General features: G+C 39.6%; 6 protein-coding genes and 1 non-coding gene across 7 annotated transcripts; 4 read left to right on the top strand and 3 right to left on the bottom strand.

Annotated features, from left to right (window-relative positions):
- Positions 1–110: 110 nt before the first annotated feature.
- Positions 111–1,916, top strand: VTP21DRAFT_8948 (uncharacterized protein; the record flags this gene model as incomplete). Its single annotated transcript, XM_069399852.1, has 9 exons — positions 111–397; positions 457–576; positions 642–688; positions 751–889; positions 947–1,030; positions 1,098–1,221; positions 1,295–1,387; positions 1,452–1,760; positions 1,830–1,916. The coding sequence occupies 9 exons, from the start codon at positions 111–113 to the stop codon at positions 1,914–1,916; spliced, it is 1,290 nt and encodes a 429-aa protein (XP_069245644.1).
- Positions 1,917–2,404: 488 nt separating this feature from the next.
- On the bottom strand, positions 2,405–2,477 carry VTP21DRAFT_t357. Its single transcript has one exon. It is a non-coding gene; the product is annotated as a tRNA-Phe (tRNA).
- Positions 2,478–3,373: 896 nt separating this feature from the next.
- On the top strand, positions 3,374–3,703 carry VTP21DRAFT_8947 (uncharacterized protein; the record flags this gene model as incomplete). Its single annotated transcript, XM_069399851.1, has 1 exon — positions 3,374–3,703. The coding sequence occupies one exon, from the start codon at positions 3,374–3,376 to the stop codon at positions 3,701–3,703; it is 330 nt and encodes a 109-aa protein (XP_069245643.1).
- A 3,904-nt stretch (positions 3,704–7,607) lies between these two features.
- On the top strand, positions 7,608–8,647 carry VTP21DRAFT_8946 (uncharacterized protein; the record flags this gene model as incomplete). The annotated part of the gene is made up of 6 exons (XM_069399850.1): positions 7,608–7,728; positions 7,826–7,882; positions 7,959–8,096; positions 8,181–8,258; positions 8,328–8,504; positions 8,571–8,647. 6 exons carry the CDS (start codon positions 7,608–7,610, stop codon positions 8,645–8,647), a joined length of 648 nt encoding a protein of 215 aa, XP_069245642.1.
- A 2,065-nt stretch (positions 8,648–10,712) lies between these two features.
- VTP21DRAFT_8945 (uncharacterized protein) lies at positions 10,713–11,291 on the bottom strand (the record flags this gene model as incomplete). Its single annotated transcript, XM_069399849.1, has 1 exon — positions 10,713–11,291. One exon carries the CDS (start codon positions 11,289–11,291, stop codon positions 10,713–10,715), a length of 579 nt encoding a protein of 192 aa, XP_069245641.1.
- Positions 11,292–11,548: 257 nt separating this feature from the next.
- On the bottom strand, positions 11,549–12,222 carry VTP21DRAFT_8944 (uncharacterized protein; the record flags this gene model as incomplete). Its single annotated transcript, XM_069399848.1, has 4 exons — positions 11,549–11,676; positions 11,761–11,843; positions 11,954–12,094; positions 12,167–12,222. 4 exons carry the CDS (start codon positions 12,220–12,222, stop codon positions 11,549–11,551), a joined length of 408 nt encoding a protein of 135 aa, XP_069245640.1.
- Positions 12,223–13,157: 935 nt separating this feature from the next.
- Positions 13,158–16,966, top strand: VTP21DRAFT_8943 (uncharacterized protein; the record flags this gene model as incomplete). The annotated part of the gene is made up of 4 exons (XM_069399847.1): positions 13,158–13,474; positions 13,532–13,799; positions 13,863–14,820; positions 14,919–16,966. The coding sequence occupies 4 exons, from the start codon at positions 13,158–13,160 to the stop codon at positions 16,964–16,966; spliced, it is 3,591 nt and encodes a 1,196-aa protein (XP_069245639.1).
- Positions 16,967–20,532: the final 3,566 nt, after the last annotated feature.

Here is a 20,532-nt window from a genome sequence, read left to right as displayed (position 1 = left end):
TTTTGCGTCACAAATTGTGACTGGATTCTTATATTACTATATCATTTATGATACAGAATATTTCATCCTAGGATATCTTTGTAGTTTTTTTATCTAGTTTAACGATCTCAATGACTAAAACAATCGAATCTGACCAAAGCATCTCCACGTTAAGCAATCAGATGGCTGATACTGTCATAGCTGACCAAGCAGACTCTGCCCCTCACGAGCAAATCGTGACTCCTTGGGATGTTCAAGGCGCTGTCGTTGATGGAAAACAATGTGCCATTAATTATGATAAACTAATCGAGCAGTTCGGGACTCAGCCTATAGATGAAAAATTGCTAGCTCGATTTGAAAATCTAACTGGGCAGAAGCCGCATCCATTTTTGAGACGAGGATACTTCTTTTCGCACAGGTAAACGTATTCTTTTTTGTTGTTAATGCATTCATTGTTCTTATTCTTTTCTTTTACAGAGAGTTTAATCGTATTCTGGATTGTTACGAAAAAAAGAAGCCATTTTATTTGTACACTGGGCGTGGTCCAAGCAGTGATAGTATGCATCTTGGTCACGCAATTCCTTTCATATTTTGCCAGCAAGTATCATTAGTCAATACAAAATTCTAACATGCATATTATAAATATCATATTTTGTTTTTAGATGGCTCCAAGAAGTGTTCGATGTGCCTCTAGTTATTCAGCTTACAGGTAATGATTTTTTGTTTAGCATATCCTTTTCAAACAACATTTTTATATCGATGTTATGATAGATGATGAAAAATTCCTTTTCAAGCCCAGTCTCACCATCGATCAGTGCTACAAATACACGTTGCAGAACGCTAAAGACATTATTGCATTTGGGTTTAAGCCGGAAAAAACTTTTATTTTCTCCAACCTCGATTATGTTGGGTAACGCAAATCAGTATTCAGATGTCGGAAACATGCGTGTTAATTTTGTTTTTCTAGGGGTGCATTCTACCGCAATGTAGTCAAAATATCACGGGGAATTACCCTTAGTCAGTCGAAGGCAGTGTTTGGATTTAATGACAGGTTAGCTCAAGAGTTTCCCTATAATATTTTTTTTTTTTGATTATTTATCACAACCTTTTTTAATTAGTGACTGCATTGGGAAATCCCATTTCGTTGCAATTCAAGCGGCTCCTTCGTTTTCGAACTCTTTTCCTCAAATATTTGGCAGTCGTAGCGACATCCCATGCCTAATTCCTTGTGCTATTGATCAAGTAAAGCTGATTAATATAGTTGGATATACTCGAAATTCGATATTTAGTTATTGAATATTCTAAATAATTGCAGGATCCATATTTCCGTCTCACTCGTGATTGTGCCCACAAGCTCAAATACCCAAAGCCAAGTCTTATACATGGGAGATTTTTGCCGGCTCTTCAAGTGAGTTTTTACTCTCCGCAGCAATAGACTGGCTTCACCTTAACTATGATGTTTTTACACGTAGGGTGCACAATCGAAAATGAGCGCCTCTGATTCTAATTCGGCAATTTACCTCTCGGATACTCCCAATCAAATCAAGAACAAGATCAATCGCTATGCCTTCTCCGGAGGCGGTGACACTGCTGAATTGCATCGCCTCCATGGTGGCAATCCTGATGTGGATGTGCCATATCAATATATAAGTTTCTTTTTGGACGATGACACTGAATTGAAGAGATTATATGATGAGTATAAAGCGGGAACATTACTGACTGGAGAGATGAAGCAGATCTGCATCAAATTAGTACAGAAATTCGTAGGCGATTTCCAAAAGGTATTGTTTTATTTAGATTTCGGTATTTTTCAGAATTGGAGTATAATTAGTATTTATTCTTATTATCAGCGCAAGGAGGCAGTAACCGATGAAATGGTGAAAATGTTCATGGACCCTACGAGGAAGTTGGAGGTGCCCAATATTGATAGAAAATGATGATTATGCACTGATAGATAACAAAAAATAAAAACGTGTGTTATCCTTTCGGAGACTTGAAATTTAGAAAAGACAACTATATACTCAATGTATATAATAAAATATAACACATGCACGTAGATTATCTCATATTAGAAGATGATATGAATATTCTGTTCAATTGGGGAAAGGAGATTAAAAATATTTTTTTGAATTTGCTGCTATCCTATTATAATATTAGTAAATGTAAAACAGTGTAATAGATGCAGTCAAGATTTTGCATTGAATGTACAGGAATTAAGCTTGAAAATATAAATTTTGAGCATATATCAACAGTTCATTCAAAAAGCTTGACTTCCATCTATTTGGAAATTAAATTATGAGTCAGATGTCTATTAAGCCATAGAAAATAAATTGCTAGATACGAAAAAAAAAGAAGGTAAATCTGTTTAGGAAAAAAAAGATTTAACATTCTATGTTCAAAAATCAAAAAGTATTATTAAGAAAAATGCCGGATCCCGGGATCGAACCGGGTACCTTAAGATCTTCAGTCTTACGCTCTCCCAGATGAGCTAACCCGGCGATATTCACATTTTTCTTGATCAAATTTTAGTACTAAGTTTAGGGGAAAAGCAGTCACAAATTTTTACCCGTCCTCATAGGCTGCGAAATTGCTTAATGATAAGTGCTCCAAGGTGCCATCAAGATGGTGTGGATTCGAATCGCGTAACCCCTACCAGTATAGTCGTGTCTGGATTTCTCTACTATTACTATTTCGTGCGTGTCATATCCGGTTTCTACACTACTACTCTCTATCATAGCTGCTCCTTGCTTGTCGTACATGTCGTGACTGGATTCTCTATTTCTTTAACCTAAGTCCTAATAATTCTGCCAGAAACTGGCTATACTATGTACAAAAGCATACGATCTTTGATTCAGCTTCACCGACTAACTACGTATGCATACTTTTCAAAAGATCCGTATTTTAAAATAATATGTGACTAGGTTCTCATCGCTATACAAAATAAGCAAAGGAGAGAATATCACTCCTGAATGGAAAGAGACCTCAAGCAATCCCATCATATGGGAGATAACCGGGATGTATAAGAAGAAGCGACCGAATGAACCCAAGCATAGGGCAATATGTTGGTACCCAGTATTCCGCAAAAATGATGATGAAATTAAAATATTTTTCTTATCACCCTTATCATTCCACCATCCCTTGTAGTATTTCGGTGATAATTTATATTAAACTAATATAATACAGAGAAAATATTACTTTTAATTATTTCCTAGGTTTAATTGATAAATTTCCGAGATAAAAAGGGTCGAGTTTTAAAATTGCGTATATATTTTGCAATTTATTGAAAATATTATTACCGCTAAGTAAATTATTTATTTTTCGATATCTTTATTATTATAATTTTTTTTTTTAAAAAAAATATAGTTAAAATGCATCCATCAACGTTATAAAACTTATGATCATGAAGCCAATATCCAACAAGATACGAGCGCGTATTCTTCAGCTTTCTCAGGAGGACTATTCCCACCGGCAAATTGATACCTTGCTTGGTAATTACCATATCACCGTGACAAATTATGTCAAAACACAAGATGTACACGACAAAAAGCCAGCAAAAATGCGGCCAGGTCGCCCAACCATACTGACCGAGGGGAACGAGTGCAAGATCGACTCGCTAGTCTCTTCACGACGATGTTCAAAGCTGTTGAGGCCAAAAATCACCTTAGAGTCGAGTGTGAGACCGGAGTTCACCCGATACATTAAGGCACACATTTCAGAAATATAGATTATTGGTAGGGACCAAGAATAGAAGTCCTCTCCTTTCCTATAAGCATAGGCGGCAGAGGATGGTGTTTGCCAATAAGATACCTAGATTGGACAGTAGTTGTACAATATTGTACAATAGTAGACAATAATGTGGCCCGATGATGAATTATCGGAACGCAGGAAGGGAGTTCTACTACAAGCGCAAGAGTGAAATCCTCCGGAACCTATGTTAAACCCACGATTAAACACGGTGGTAGATCACCGATGGGCGCGTTACTATAGTACAACATTCTACAGGAGGACTTCTTGACACATTCGAATACTACGGTATGGATAGACCCGAGTATATTTTTCAACAGGACAAGGATCCCAAACACACAGCCAGAACAACCAAAACCAGGTTGAAGAACAGTAGTTGCAGGTGTTGGAATGGCCTTTCCAGTCTCCTGATTTAAATTCCATTGAGAACTTGTGGGTTGAAGTACATCGATGTTTCAATAATTATCCTCGAAAACTCAAGTACAATGATGAGACTTGCCAACGAATCGAAAAGGCCTAGGAAGGTATTGAGCAAGCATATATCAAAAAGCTCTATGCCAGTATGTCGGCGTGAGTCCATCACGGTATAATGCCAAAGGGAGAATACACTAAATATTAAGCGATACTATGACGATAAAGGAGAAATGGAGAAATCTCGATTTCAGGGATAAAATTGCAAGAATTCAAAGTTTAAGCACTCTATTGATCAAAATTTTTTCATATTAATGTTTTTAGAGATAATTATATAATGTAGTAATATCAAAATAACAAACTATAAAGATGAGTAGCTAGTGTCTTGTCTTAATCGTGCTAATTATTCTTTTGGGAGCATGATTTCCCTACTTTTTGAGTTGGTTTCGAATCCCAAGGGATATCTTTTGTTTCTTCGGCGTCAACTCTGATATCATCTCATTGATTGTGAAGCTGAATGCTTAAACATCGCGGCCGTATGTAAGATGAGATCGCTTCATCCTCAAGGAAAATTGTAAAGTATTTAGGGTCGATTTTTCCTAGTACCGAGTTCATTCTGCTGAGGGAGAGTAAAAGAGGTCTCGCGAGTCCCAGGACATCTTTTTGAATTTCGGCAAGTTAGCCGTTAGCGTTTGATTTGGGATGTGATTCTGCCAAAAGCTCTCCAATTTTGAACTTAGGAGGTAGTCTCCTCTTGGGGATGAGTATTTGTGGGAGAGATGCTTTGCTGATCTACTTAATAAAAGTGAGACCAGCATTCATCTTTCAAAGTCACCTACGAAGAGACCTCGCAAAACACCTTCAACTACCAAGATAACATCCTTTCAAAGGAAACTTCTTCTGTTTCCGCTTCTGATTCATTGTCTGAATGAGGGTTTCCTATTCCGTCTTCGTATTGCTAGACTCTCTTGTGTTATCTTACGTCCATATCACCGTTCCAGTTGCTCAAGTCTGTCAATAATTTACTAAAGTCCTTGTTCATTGTTTATTGTTGTTATGAATAGAAAGTCGTTATAGAGTGAATAATTCTTAATAAACGATTCAGATGCTTCGAAAAAGCTAGGGGACAAGGATAGCAGATATCTTTATTACAATTTACAATTCTAAAAACAGCAATATGAAAAAAATTTGATCAATTTTATGGTTTTTTTCGTTATTTTTTTTATTTCCATAAGTATGAAATAAGCACGATTTGGGCTCCGTGGAAGCAGATACTATACAGAGAGAGAACCTTGGGTCTCTTGCCCCTAAGGAATTACATTCTCTGACCAAGGGATGTCTAAATGCGATTGGTTTGATAATCAACATAATATAAATTCATATATCGTATATGATTATAGATTAGCTAGGCAAGCTGCTAATGGCGGAAAAAATTGCCCTATATATCCCGTATAGCTATATCAGTTCGCTTCTGTTTCTTAATACCGAGCTTCGGCATGAGCTGGTGCAACACTAGAATCGTGTAACATATACGGTTCTTTTCTAAGCAAATGCTCCGTTAATTGTGGGTTATTTGAAGTTTAAGTAGGGCTCGAAGACCGAAATTTTTAAATGCTACAGATTAATTATCCCGAAATAAGGAGTGTCTAATATAATATAATGCACAAGCAATGAAATCAATCGTTCTAATGAATTGAGGCGCCCAACTATTAATATTCCATGAGCGAATATCGAAATATACAGATTTTGCACACATAACTTTTATTATTTAAAATTATCAGTTTGTATATTTGGCTTGATTTACATATTTAGCCATTATTTTGCTTTTTATCTATGATCACTTAGTAACTTTTGAATAGATCTAGAATTTATATACTGCTTGCACGGTGTTGGATAAATGATATTGGCGTACATTTCATAGGGCACTATTAAAAAATATTTAGCTTTTTGGGTACAATCCATATAGCGACTGGAGAAACATTGAAGTACCATTTCTTCTCTATTTTTCAATGGGGAAACATTATTTAGTCATTGTGCCAATAGACTTTGGATTTATTTTATTCAATAAACAGGAGTTTAACTGCTATTTTGGAGTTTATTATATTAGTGATCCAATACACTATTTTATCCGATATACTGGTTTATTGAAAATAAAGCTTCTAAAAGAATATTTTGGATGACATTGAACCATAGTTTATGCTTTATTGGTGTTTTTAAGTTGTGAATTTTATCTGACCACATAGTTTACAGATTCGTTATGTAATCATTCCAGCCACTTCAAAAGGAGCTATTGGGTTCATATGAAAAAGAAATATTTGTCTCCTCGACAACCATCTTCCCAAGGAGGTAGGCTGTTTAGAGTTATCTGGAGTTTAAGAGGTTACAAGCTATATCAAGTAAGCCTTGATAAGGTTTAGACCATTGTTCCATAGAGAATATAAATAGAGAGTTCAAACATATTAATTAAACCTTATGATCGTAGTTATCGATTCATCTTTATATCTATTTAATAGCAAAATGCAAGGTTAGAACCTATTAACACTCAAGTTTGATTATCTCATCAATAAATACACGGAATCTAAAGTAGATATCTAATTTCTAGGACGCTAAAATACAGTCAAGTATTAACTTAAGCAGAGCCAGCCTTGAAGATGTAGAATTAATATTTTGACTTAGCAACAATAGTACACAATAGGAAGTTAAAAAAGCGAAAAAGTAAGAGGAAAATAAAAATTAGAGTATTGTGTAAATAAAGAGTGAGAAAATATCATAAAAAGTCCAAGCATAACCCTAAAATTTCATTTTTTTGCAAAGCAAATTCATGCAAAAAAAATACCACAAATATGAAATTCAAATACAATGTTTAGAAATTTTTTCTCAAACACACTTCTCATGGGCAAAGCATTTAGGGAGATACAGATAGTTAAAACAAAAGGTGGAGTGATAATTCAATTTCCATAACCAATAATTAAGTCTCTTCTAATCCGGAACTAAAGGCTATGGGGATATTAAGGAATCCATGAGGGCAGATCGCGTGACGAAAACTCCAAGATGTATATGTTTATGCATAAAGACATACAAACTAAACAGTGTAGAGTAAATAGTGTACATATCATAATTAATTTACCTTCACTTACATAATCGATATTCAAGAAATCTCTCATAAGAAGAGTCTTATAAAGTTAACGTGGTATAATGCGCACAAGAACTTCCCACTGAAGATGGCGTGCCCAACCAATTGATCAATGCTCACGATTAAATTAGAACTCATCGACAATTGGACCCACAGCTGAGAGCACAAGAAGCATTGCGATTCATCATGGAAGAAGCTTGATCCAACATAGTGGAATAAAGGCAGCCACAAAATCCTCTGCATGAGGTATAAATTTGAAGCATCGCCCTGTTCATAAATGAGCTCTCATCTTAAAACCCTTTGAATTTGAAACGTTGTTTCACCTTATTCTTAGTTTATTATGAAGTATACCCTTCTTGCTACTCTCGCCATCCTCGCAGCCTCTGCTGTTTCTGCTTTACCCAACGTTAAACGTCAGGAAGATGCCGACAGTCCTGATCCCAACCAAGTCTATGTTAGAGGTGATATTGTTAACTAGATTATCAGACACAAAGGGTTGGGATATTCAAGTCTAATTATTAATTCAATACCATTTTTTTTTCTCGTACTTGTTAATAGATATAAAATATAACGGAAGTGGTTGTCCAGATAAAAGTGTAACGCAAGTCTTGTCTCGTATGTTTCAAGATTTCAAGCTTTCCATCAATTAAATGACAATATTGAATGTTATGAAATTTTGGCAATCTTATAGGGGACGCCAAGGTTTTCACGCTTATATTCAGCCAATATATTGCCCAGTATGGACCCAACATTAATCCCGTAGAAAACCGTAAGTTCTGTCAGATCTCAATCGATCTCCACGTTCCCCTAGGCTGGCAATACTCTGTTGGTATGTTATTTGTATGCAAAAATCTTGAAGTATTTTTTGAAAAAATGATTATATCTCCTTCATTCCTAATTCTATTTTATGTAGCCTCTGCGATTTATCGCGGTTATGCGCGCATGGATAAGGGCGTGCATGGCATACAGTCCAGTACCTATTACTTCTCTGGTATGATTTTTTATATTCTTCCCGTAATATGTCTACTGATTTAATAATATATTGATGACATGAAATTAGGCTCTGCACCTCAATATACAGTTCGTAGTGGTTTCGATGGTCCTTATGATCGCAACTACTTGATAGAAGACGAAGTTCCTTTCGAATCCACTGTCTGGTCATCTTGTAATGCAACGCGAAATGTTAACATCAACACCAATATTCGTATAACTGCAGACTCAGATGCACCTAAAACTTGTAAGTTGAAACTTTATTGAATTACTATTCTTGAAAGGGTATTTAATCGGCGTTTTCTTTTCAAAGCTACCGGCTTGCTTACCACCGATACGATCGACGGCAAAATCCAACAGATCTATCAATTCCAATGGAAGAAGTGCTAAGCAGAATTCCTTCCTGGTAGTTCTTAGTTTAATGGTAGCATTATCTTTGATGAAACAGTTATAATCTCAACGTTGGTTCGTAGTATTATATATTATTTATTATTTAACCAGTAAACTGTAGTAAACTTATAATACATCTACAGTCAAGATACGTAATTACAAAAAAAGGTCATAGCGGGACGGATGTGTGAAATAAACTCTTTTTTCATATATATTCACATGATCGAGAATACCCTTAGTTTGCGCAACATAGCAAATCTCATTTTGCAATTAGCATTAATGAAGCAGGGTTGAATACTCATTTATTACAAGCCTTCAAATCATGTCAAACATCCGTAGAATTCTTAAAGAAGAGGAGTAGTAATAAGTTGCAAATGCCCACTCTAGAATATATATATATCCAAAAAGTCTCAAGTTCAATGAATACTTTTACCTCGATAGTTGTCATGGTGGGTTATTGACATAACTACATAGTATATGAATAATAGATATCTTTTTGTTGATTTTCGCATCAAGTAGTGAAAATAATAGCAGGCTAAATATAGTTTTATTTGACATAGAGAACTAAATATTTCAAATCTAGTTAATACAGTAGGTTCGATTATGTTATCTTCATTTAATACTTAAAACAAAAGGCTTTTAAAGCACAGTTTGAAATTTTCATCATAAGTCTCTTGTAGAATGACGAAAAGATATTGAAAAAAATCTTGAGTATGCTATTGTCTGGGATGTCATTACCAGGGTGGAGTTGATTGATTTTCTTTTTGACTGAATAGTAATAATAATGAACTTTATCACTGTTCCCGAGCTCTCGACCTATTGTTGCCGTATACAAAGTTAATGCTATCATAAGGTATACAAGATTCTAATATTTCTTGCTCACGCCACTTTTTTAACTCTAGCGATATTCAATTATGGTTTCACGCCATACTGATGGTTTTTTTATTACCATTCACTATAGGAATATCCTTTAGTGTTCACACTACAACAATAATAGCACTCACAAAAGAGACAATATCACCCTCTATACTCTAATGATAAAATGGCAAATAAAACTCGATATCTGAACTTTTAGCTATGCGAAATAACCACGATTAAAAGTTGATCACAGATGGTAAAATTGAAATAGAGTTTAATGACCTATATAATTTTCGTGTACAAATAATAAGAGTAAGATTTCCCTTCTTGATTAACATTTCTAAATTTCCCTTTTAAGCCTTGATCATAACACTTCCGCTTTTTGGATACATGCATAGTGCGTGCAAAAATTTAACAAATAGAGGTGGGAAATGTATCTTGGGCAGGAAGGAGCTAGGAACTAAGTTTGTAAACGCTTTATTGCCGATTGTTTCATTCCCACAGACTCATTAGGATTTCTGAGGTTTCTTAGGTTCTTAATCTAATTAAGATTTCTCCGGAAAATACTTCGCGGAAAAAAATGTTGCTTTGCGAAGAAGCGAACGGGAAGAATCAGGGCCAATTTGTGCTAATTGCAGGAAAATGTAGTCATTTATGCTTCGTAGCAGTCATTTATGGAGGACTTTGTTTGAGGGGAAATTTAGAGAAAAAAAGAATGTATCATAGCACTTTATATCATAGATTTCAAAGAAAATTTACAATCAGGTATGTGGGTAATTATTATCTAGGGTATTGGACACCCGTGAGCCAATAATAAAAACATAGATACCAGGACTTCCAAATCTCCAATTATAATCATTAAAAGTACATCATGCCTTGGTTAGCGAAGGACATTTAGAATCCATAATTTATACTATTGAATTGTAAGCCGCAAATCTCGACATGACTTTTCCCTACGTAGTACTGCTATTTTCTCTTAGAGGCCCCTAAGAAAAAATAAAAATAAATGGCAATTGTAAATAGTTTTTAAAGTTGCTCGCATTTGTAGTAATGTTAAATGAAATCTATAAATATAGCTTGAGTATAGTTTTGACCCACTCTATATTTCCTATGTGAACATTATTTCTCTCGGAGCAACTCCATGCCTGACAAATCAGACCGTTGTATTCGGTAACAAGAACATGGTATCGGGGTATATATATGTGATTTAGAGTTTTATTGTCCCCCAATCCATCGCCTGTTCGAGATCTTTGGATTCTTTCCAGTATATCGTCAATTCTTTATTCACATCCTCAAGGACTTCACACACAATGTATTTCGGATGCATCCAATAAATGTTTTGGCTTGCTTCTTCCTCACGTTTCTCTGCCGGCTCTTTTGTCGATTGAATTCCTCCCGTAATCCAAAGAAATATAGTCTTGATTGTATATTTTTTAGAGATCAGGGTCGCAGTCCATTTTTCCCAGTTGGCGATCAACTTGGATTCCAAATTCGAACGATACTTGGCGATGGTAAAGAGGATAAGTACCAGGTGTGCAGACTTGTTTTTCTTGTCCAACGACAAGATCAAGCCATTGATGATCATGTAATTGTGAACCAAAGAAACATAGGATAAATTAACAACAGGAACTGAGACCAACACTCGAGAGTCATTATCAAATTGCTGTAGCACAGATGCCATAGTCTCTTCTGGGTCTAGTTCCACTGCTTGGTCATCATCCTCAATCTTCTTTTTGGTCTTGAGAATGAGCTGATAAGCATCATAGTTTTTTAGATCATTTGGCATCTTGGATTTAATAGCTTGAGATGTTCGACATCTCCCAAAAATACTTTAGACTAATTAGACTTCACTAGACTTGTACATTTGAACCATATAAATCGAACCATCGCTTTGCCCAGGATGATATGTGATCCTTCTACAATATTGGGCAGATCCAATAGCCGGAGTAGTTCCTGGTATTCGAATGGTTCCTAGGGGCCCGTCACCAGATTCCATCTGGAGAGTATCCATTTCTCACTTGACGTTGGATTACGCGTTTGATCCTATTCAAACCTGTGGCCCTGAAGCGAAAACAGCCTACAAAGACAATGCAAAAAGTCCCTTTCCTGGAAAGGCTCAATCCAACGGCCATTAAGGCAAGGAGGGCACTGGGGTAGAATTGCTTCGCAAACTGGTTTATAGGAAAGGAGCTTAACCATTGCATCTTCAAATGACCTCAAGTCCACCCTTCTCCACGACTCCGGTCCCTACTTACCACCCTTGCTACCGACTATCATCGTCTCAGCCACCGCCACTCCACCCTCGGGTTCTTCCGACTGGCCCACCAAGCTAGTAGCCCTAAGGTAGTTGGGAAAGGGGTCGTAGAGAATCAGCTGATCGTATAAGGGCTAGCGGCGTTTGGCTCTTTGACCTCTCTTCTGGGCTCGCTTCGGATATCCTCTTCGTACAATACGATGCTCTGCCTACACTCTACACACAAGCTTGGCCTCTCCAAAACGCTGCGAATCTTGAGAATCCGAAGCTCGCCCTTACTCCCATACTTGTGCATAGGAGACTCAGACGTATGCTCGGATTTCTTTTCCCCGGCGCTATATGAGCCGTCGAAAGCTCAGCCTTGAGACACATTGCTCCACTATGTAAGCAACGGACTTGCCAAGTACCGAGTAGCATAGCGATTTCCATTAGGTAATTCCATAGCTTGGTTATGATATGCCATTTTTAGATTATCCCCATGTCATCATGCGCTATGTAAAGAAATGTTTATTGCTAAGCCTTGATTGGTTTGAAAAAAAAAAATAAACAAATCGATCTCTTAATTGATTTGAAATTACTCCAAACTCCGATTCTTCCAGAACTCGAGATTCTTCTTTCCCCAACCCTCCGAAGACCCCAATCATCGAGTCCATTTTCGCATCATGGCAAGGACGAATCAAAAGCCATCCATCCCCCTCTTTTAGAGATTAATTGCCCTCGGGATGTAAGCCGATGAAGAGACAACGCCAATATTATGCTTCTCCAATGTTGGAAGACGCTCGGGCTCACCGCCCTCGCCGCCATGATCGTGAGATTCGCGGGGGGTGATCCTCTCGGCTCTCCAAGAAGGCTGGGCTAGGCAACCTCTCCTTCGACATAACGTTTCGCCGAGCGAGTGAGTGCAATGGAAAGGAGACACCGCTGCAAACATAGCCGTAGTGCCGCGCCAGGACTCAGCCAACAAGCGGGGTCTTTGCTTGGGCTGCAGAACCATTCATATCAAGCATAACCACGGAAGCGATCAGGGCGTGTAAGTTTCTCCAACGAATCTTGGCGTGGCTTTTTCCCCGATCCACGGGGCTCGACTGGCGATTGGCAACCAACCACTTAGGCGGAGAGGGAAAGGGAAAGTGACGCGAGCCATTTTTAAAAGGGGGAATATGAAATTGATTATTTAATAGACAAGGGCAATTTTTACCGTGAGGCGGTGGGGCTGGAATATACGAATTGCGTGGCTTGGCGGTATGATTTCGGCTACCTCCGGGAAGTTACTAAGCAGAATGAAGAACGAACCCGGGGAAAGCAACCTAACCTTCGAGCGGATGCTTTCCCAGGAATTCCGACTTATAAAGGGCAACCAGTTATGGACGGACCAAGCTTGCTCCACTTCACACAACCATGACAGAAAACACAACATTTTTAATTGTTGCCCTGAAGGGCACCGTAGATATTGAGAAAGATGGCCATATCATACCGATTGGAAACGCCGCCAGCTTAGAGACGGTCATCCACCTTGCGGCGGAAAAACTAGCATTAGCAGGATCTCCGGCGGACATTACGCTGGAAAACAGAGTGGGCGAGGTACTGACACAAATCGATCAAATTCGGGGTCAGCATGTAGTGTATGCATCCCTCAGGGAAGGCATTAAAGAAGTTATTCCCGGTCCTCGAAGGCTACCATACGTCGGAAATTTATACGATGTACTTCCAGACATGTAAGTTTTCAACTATGAATGTGGGACGAGCGATAGATGGCTGACAATATTATAAAGAACCGCTGGCTTTATGCGGCTCTTTGAGACTTATGGCCCCCTAATAGACGTCAGCATCTTGGGCAATCGCGTCATTTCAACCTGCCAGCCTGAGATCGCGGAGCTGTTTGTCAAGGAGAGCGAATACTTTACAAAGAAAATCAGCGCTGGCCTTGCAGAAATCAAGGCCTTCGGTGGGCAAGGCCTGTTTACAACAGATACCGACGAGGATGATTGGAAGTTGGCGCATAAACTACTCATGCCCGCCTTCAGTCCCCGTGCCGTCAAGGTAAATCCAGTTTCCCTCCTCCAGCCAGGAATCCTTGCCTATTCTTTGGTTTGTTTACACTAGGCTTATCAACACGAAATGGGGGTGATAGGTCAAGAGACTATCCGACTCTTCGAGCAGTTTCCACCCGACAAGAAGATTGAGATTCTCACTTATACCACAAATCTTACCTTTGAAACCATTGGCCGCGTCGGGTTTGGTTATCCCTTCCACCTGCTCGACGAGCCGGATGCACCGGCCCATCCATTTATCGAGGCCATGAGCTACTGTCTAAAGCAAAGCTTTACCAGATTCAAGCAAATGCAGTTCATGAAGCATCTACCAACGGAAGCCAATCGTCAATTCGACCACGGAGTGAAGTTGATGCGCGAGATCGTAGATCAAGTCATCCAAGAGCGCAAAAAGAGCGAGTTTGCTACCGACAGTGCTAGGGACTTGTTGGGCTTCATGCTGAATGCGCGGGACGAGCATAACCTCGGCTTGTCGGACGAAAATATCCGTGATCAAGTCATCACCTTCCTGATAGCCGGTCACGACACCACTGCCACCACTCTGGCATGGACTTTCTATGAATTGTCGCGGAACCCCGAGGTGGAAGCTAAAATTCTCCGTGAAGTCGCTGATGTGGGCATTACTCATGATCAGTTGCCGACTGCCGAGCAAGTCAGCCAGCTCAAGTACACGCACCAGGTCTTGAAGGAGACATTGCGTATGTACCCGCCCGTGCGTGTGCTGGGTAAGTTCTGCAAGAAGGACTGCGTTGTGCCGGGAGGCTACCGCATCAAGGCTGGTACTCCGGTGTCCGTCCACCTTTATGCGATGCACCGGAACCCGCGGGTCTACCCCAACCCAAATGTGTTCGACCCTGATCGATGGACCCCCGAGGAGGAGCAGAAGCGATCTCGTTTTGCTTGGCTACCCTTCAGCACGGGCCCGCGTGGCTGCATTGGTATGGCGCTCGCTCTTCAGGAGGCCAAGACTGTCCTGGCCATGCTCCTTCACCGATTTAAGCTCCGCTATGGTAAGCTATCTATCGTATCAACCACCCGCTGGCGTGTATACCTGCGCATGCACAAGAGTAAACGGTTTCGCTGACTCTTCCAATTTTCTCCTCTATAGATGGACCCCCCATCCAGTACGACCCCACCCAAGTGACCACTAAACCACTCGACCTCTTTATGACGATCCACCCACGCACAGACTTCCCCAAGCCATCGAAAGATCTGCCGAAGCCGGCCCTCCATGAAACACCCGAGCCCGCAAAGCCAGTCATGCCTCAGCTTGCCGAACCTACCAAGACTGGTACCGTCGCGTTGCCTCCCATCACCTTTTTGTACGGCACCCAGACTGGTACGGCTCAAGATTACGCCTCTCAGCTTTCCAACCAAGCGAGACAATTTGGCTTCAAGGACGTCACCTTGTGTGCCATGGATAGCTGGAAGACGTTGTCCACCGGAGTGGCTCAGGGGTCGAAGAATGCAAATGAAAAGGAACTCTTGGTGATTTGTACCGCTACCTATAACGGCCAGCCCCCAGATTCAGCAGAACACTTTGACAAGTTCTTAGACAAAGCAACCGATGCAAGTGACAGCAACCTATTGCATGGTTATCTGTACTCTGTTTTTGGTCTGGGCAACAAAAACTGGCGCACCTACCAGCATTTCCCCATCAAGGTCGATGCCAAGCTGGAGGAATTGGGTGCGGAGCGCTTTTTCACGCTCGGCAATGGTGACGCGGATAAGGATATGGACTCCGAATTCAATAGCTGGTGTGCCCATTTCTGGTCATATACTCTGAGTTACTTCGGATTGTCCATCAGTAACGATATCTCGGTCGTTCCTTCTTCCGGCCAGCGATCCGATGCCAACCGATCCGCCAAGGTGACCTTCATCCCACCCGGCGAAGCTGAGCGCTGGAAAGCTGCCAGCAGGAACCGCAATGGCGACTACAACGCCAAATTGTTGGTGAACCGCGAACTGCAAAGCGAAAGTTCCCAGCGTAGCACGCGGCACATCGAAATCGACATTTCCAAGCTCCAGCCTGTCGGCGACCAATGCTTGTACCAATCGGGTGATCACCTGGAAATTATGCCGGAGAACTCGGCTGAAGTAGTGGAAGCGATTGCACTCGGGTTTGGATTCATCCTGGATTCCGTGTTTGAGGTGGACCCTGAGTCCATCGAAGGCCTCTCTCCTCGTTCGCTGGCCGCGGCGATCAAAGGTCCCTGCACTGTTCGCAACGCCCTCACCTACTACGCCGACCTCCTTTCGCCACCCTCCCGTCGCCTCTTGGGATACTTCGCCTCGAATCTCCGCAAGGTAGCCCCCGAAACCGCCGACTTATTCGAGACCCTGACCATGCCAAATGCTCAGAATGAAGATCAGTACCCAGCTTTTATCAAGAAGCATCGGACTCTTCTGGATCTGCAGCAGGCCTATCCTCAGGTGAAACAACTTGACCTTGGTCATTTCCTAACCGCTGTTGGCGTGATGCAACCCCGTCGCTACTCAATTGCTTCTTCACCTCTGCTTTGTCAAACGGAAGCTCATTTGACTGTTGGCGTTGTTGACGACCTCGTCAACGGCCGCCACTATCCCGGCCTTTCCTCGTCTTATCTCAAAAACTGCACAGGCGAGCTCCGGGCTCAACTCAAGTCGTCCAAGAGTTCATTTTCTCTTCCTACTGACCCCACCACTCCCATTATCTTGATCTCCGCCGGTACTGGGCTCGCTCCTTTCCGAGGATTTATTCAAGAGCGCGCCATCCAGAGCAAATCACAAGCTGTGGGTGAATGTGTCGTCTTCTTCGGCTGCCGCCACCCGGACCACGACTACATTTATAAGGAGGAGCTGGAAACCTTCGTCAAAGAGGGCATCGTCACTGGTCTTCATGTCGCATTCTCTCGTCAAAACTCATCTACCCGCAGATACGTCCAACATCAATTGTTGGCCAATGCGGCCGACGTGTGGCGCTTACTCGTGCCCACCGAGGGGCAGAAACCCGCTTCGCTGTATGTCTGTGGGAGTGGTGCTATGAGCCGTGATGTTCGTGCCACATTCTGCACTATGGCCAAGAGCTTCGGCTACGCCAGCTCGGACGAAGAAGCTGAGGAATTCATTCAGAAGCTAATGGATGAGAAGCGGTACAATGAAGATGTCTGGGGTTAAAGGGTCAAAAGTAGCAGAGAAGATAGAGCGTCGAGAGAGCGTAATGATATCGAGCTGATGGCATCTCTCGCTGTGATATATATTCCCCTTGATTCCACAGACCTAATCCCACAGTAAATAGTATTCGTTCATGGTATTATCGCATTACAGCATACAGAACATTTATAGAAGATACGAATATTTTAAATATCATACCACTCTGCCTTATATTTAACCTATCACCACTGTAAAATATTTATCTTTTCAAATAAAAGCTTTGTTGTGTCTTAGATATCACCAGTCCTCGCTACATATAGCATATCCTTAAAGTTACGGGTGATTCTTTGCTTTTTTAGAGAAAGAATTGTATAAGTGGTTTATACAATCCGTTTTCATTGACCCACTTCAAATCAAGGAGTATATCGTGTATTGCTTGGTTACCATTGAGCTCTTTTCCTTGGTGGCCACTCTTTGTTAGCTATTAATAACTCAGCTGAGATCTTTTATATGCTACAAATATAAAGAAATCCAATAAAGATGTTTATATTTATATGATTATATTTATACGATGATTTCTTCATCCTTTATTAGTAAATAAATCCATACCCGCTAACCTCATTGTAACACGACCAAGCTCCCACCTCATTTCTCCTGAAGCATCTTTTCTTTTATATACTTATTTAATCACACGCTTACTCAATCTCTTCGATTAAGATTTTACCTAATATATCTTAGCTAACCTAAATCTCCACTCTAATTACTCCAGGCCTTTTTTCTATTGAATCGCTTTTCCTAAATTCAATAGGAAATTTGAACCTGTAACAGTACTCAAAAAGTTAAAATACTCTACATGAGATTCGGAGTTGCATCTCAATACGAAATTGTAATTAAGGTAAAGAAAAAAAATGGAAAGAGGCTGGTTGAACAAGGTTAAGTATTTTCAGCCTACTTAGCAATAAGGATGATATACAATTATGGCGTGACAATTATACAGACCATGACGCTAGAATTTGCTTCATGTCTATAAAGGGGTTGACGATCCATTATACAGAATCATTCTTGCTGAAGACTATCTAGGGGCTTTGAGGTATTATCGGATTAAATTTTCTGAAGCTTAGTACACTTCAACAGGATAACAATTTCAAGCATACTATCAATGTCACAAATGAACGACTTAAAAATAATAAAAAAAATATGCTAGTGTGGCCCCACAGTTTTCAAGTTTGAGCATCACGGAAGAAACTCAGTTCGTTTGCAAGAATACCTAGAGAATTAAAGCGTATTATACTAGAGAGAAAGTAAGGAGCGTGAGATTATAAAGCAGGGATATAATAGGCTCTTTACAAGCATATTTGAAGGACTAAATGCTGCAGTAGAAGCCAAGTGAGTGTATACAAATCCTTAGGAAATAAATGCGCAAAATATACTTTTATTTGGAGTAGTGTGCAGTTAACAAAATACGAGATGTAGCAATTCACGTTTTTTTTTTTCATCTTCAGTACTTGGTAACCGCATCATACTGAAAATCATTCATTCAGATAAAAGATAATGGCATATCTAATTTGTTCTTTCAAAGCTTGTAACATTTTAATAGCCTGTAAGTATTTATTTGCTGTATCGTAACTTCAATACTCTCATGATTTAGAATCTATTCCTCAATAAAATGACCTGAAACCTAGCTTAATACCCCATATTACGAAAGTGAATAAGAAACTAGTTTTAAAAAAATATATGATATTTATTTGTAATAATGTTCTTTTCGGAAATACGAGCGACCTGTTAATAAGAGTATTTTCACTTGTTGGACTTGATTAATTAAAGGATCTCCGCTCTCTATTATTCTTCTTTTAAGCATGTGGAGTTAACATGTTGACACCCAGCTGGACAAGAATTAGTGGGTTGGAATTGCCATTGAAAAAGAGGATCGGTAGTATTAGAAAGTATGTTATGGACGATCGTGGTGCGGGATGGCAAAGAAAGGGATTTTTCGTTGATCTCGTCTGCCGTGATATTAATTTGGCCCCAACCATAGTTCATTAGTGTCATAATTCTGGTTGCAGTAACTACCTCTGCGAATCCAGCCCACCGAATTGCAGACATGCACATAGGGCAGGGTTCGCCGGTCGTGTATAATGTTAGTCCCTTTCCTAACTCGCCTGAATCGCCACCCCTTCCTGGAAAAAGCTTTGCAAGATTTTGAATAGCATTCATTTCACCGTGCTGAGTTGGGTCATCCTTAGATCGATTAGCTCCTTCAGCAATAAAAGTCCCTTCTTCATTCTCTGTATGATTAACAATGACGGCTCCGAAGGGAAAAAATGGGCATGGAGTATCGTTAATATTGATGGTAGCTTCGACGGCTTTTTGCATCCAATGATTACGAACAGTAAGGGGGATACCTTGAGATAACCCCATAGAAAAGAGGTGAATAAAAATATTGAGCACGTAGTATATTTTCTTCATGATAGGTCGAATCCATTACAATATACAAACAGTGAGTATATAAATACTTTTTGACTATCCCAACTTGCGACACAATTTTGATATACTTCTGCTCCAATCCGTACACATTGTTAGGATGTGTTCTGCCATAATCAAAAACGTGATTCATAACGGGTGATTTGGGGAATGAATAAAATAGGAAAAAAACAAAAAAAGATAGAGGTTTACCCAGACATCATATATAGCTTAGAAGTCACTATAAGCATGTTCCATTGAAATTGCGTGGATCCACTGGAAATTTTGCACAACTTTATTGTTCCAGAATAAATTCGAACATACTTTATAGAAATCGAGCGAGCGATTAAATTCTTTCCGCATTGGTCCAGAAACAAAAATTGACCGAAAAAAATTCAGAATAACATGTCTCGACCTAGATAATGCTGATGTCTTTGTGAAATCAGCGATCTCTTATGGGAATCTTATTGAATAGGCCTTCCAGTTTTCGTGCACGTAGAGAAAAATGTGACCTATTCAGTCCAATAAAAGGAACCATAATTAAACTCCCAATAATTTAGGGATTAGTGAAAATTTCGGGTGACCTAATGGATCATAATGATTTTGGATGCGTCGAACATCGAATCGGGGATGATGTCTTACAGAAATTTATTCGCTTTGTCCCAAAAACAAATTTGACTGAAAGGGTATAGTAAAAAAAATTAAAATAATTGGCCGCGAGTGTATAGCCTGAGAAATTGTCTCAAAATTTGGTTCAATTAGAATCAATATCATATAACTCTCAAATTTGAATCTAAAATCAAAGTATAAATCAAGATAAATAGAATATATATCGAGATAATTCATAGTGAATAGATATGTACAATACGATTTAACATGCCTCGGCGATCATAAAAGCCTGTTTAAGACATATATTAGCGTGTATAAATAAAACTTTCGAGATTTAGGTAATACATTCTTAATAAAAACGAAAAATTCCCTACAAAAAACCCGCCTGGTGAAAACTGCTAGAAAGCGAATAGGAGCATGTAGAAAAGATGGAAGAGGTTCGCGATTCCCTAAATTTTTACAAACTTTTCACCCATTTTTCACGATATTAATAATGGGAGAGGAGTCTACAAATTATAGTG

The sequence above is a fragment of the Calcarisporiella thermophila genome (genome assembly GCF_041956535.1).
Source record: "Calcarisporiella thermophila strain CBS 279.70 unplaced genomic scaffold VTP21scaffold_43, whole genome shotgun sequence".
Lineage (NCBI taxonomy): Eukaryota > Fungi > Calcarisporiellomycota > Calcarisporiellomycetes > Calcarisporiellales > Calcarisporiellaceae > Calcarisporiella > Calcarisporiella thermophila.
Note: the sequence above shows the minus strand (reverse complement) of the source record. Positions and strands in the feature narration are given on the sequence as shown.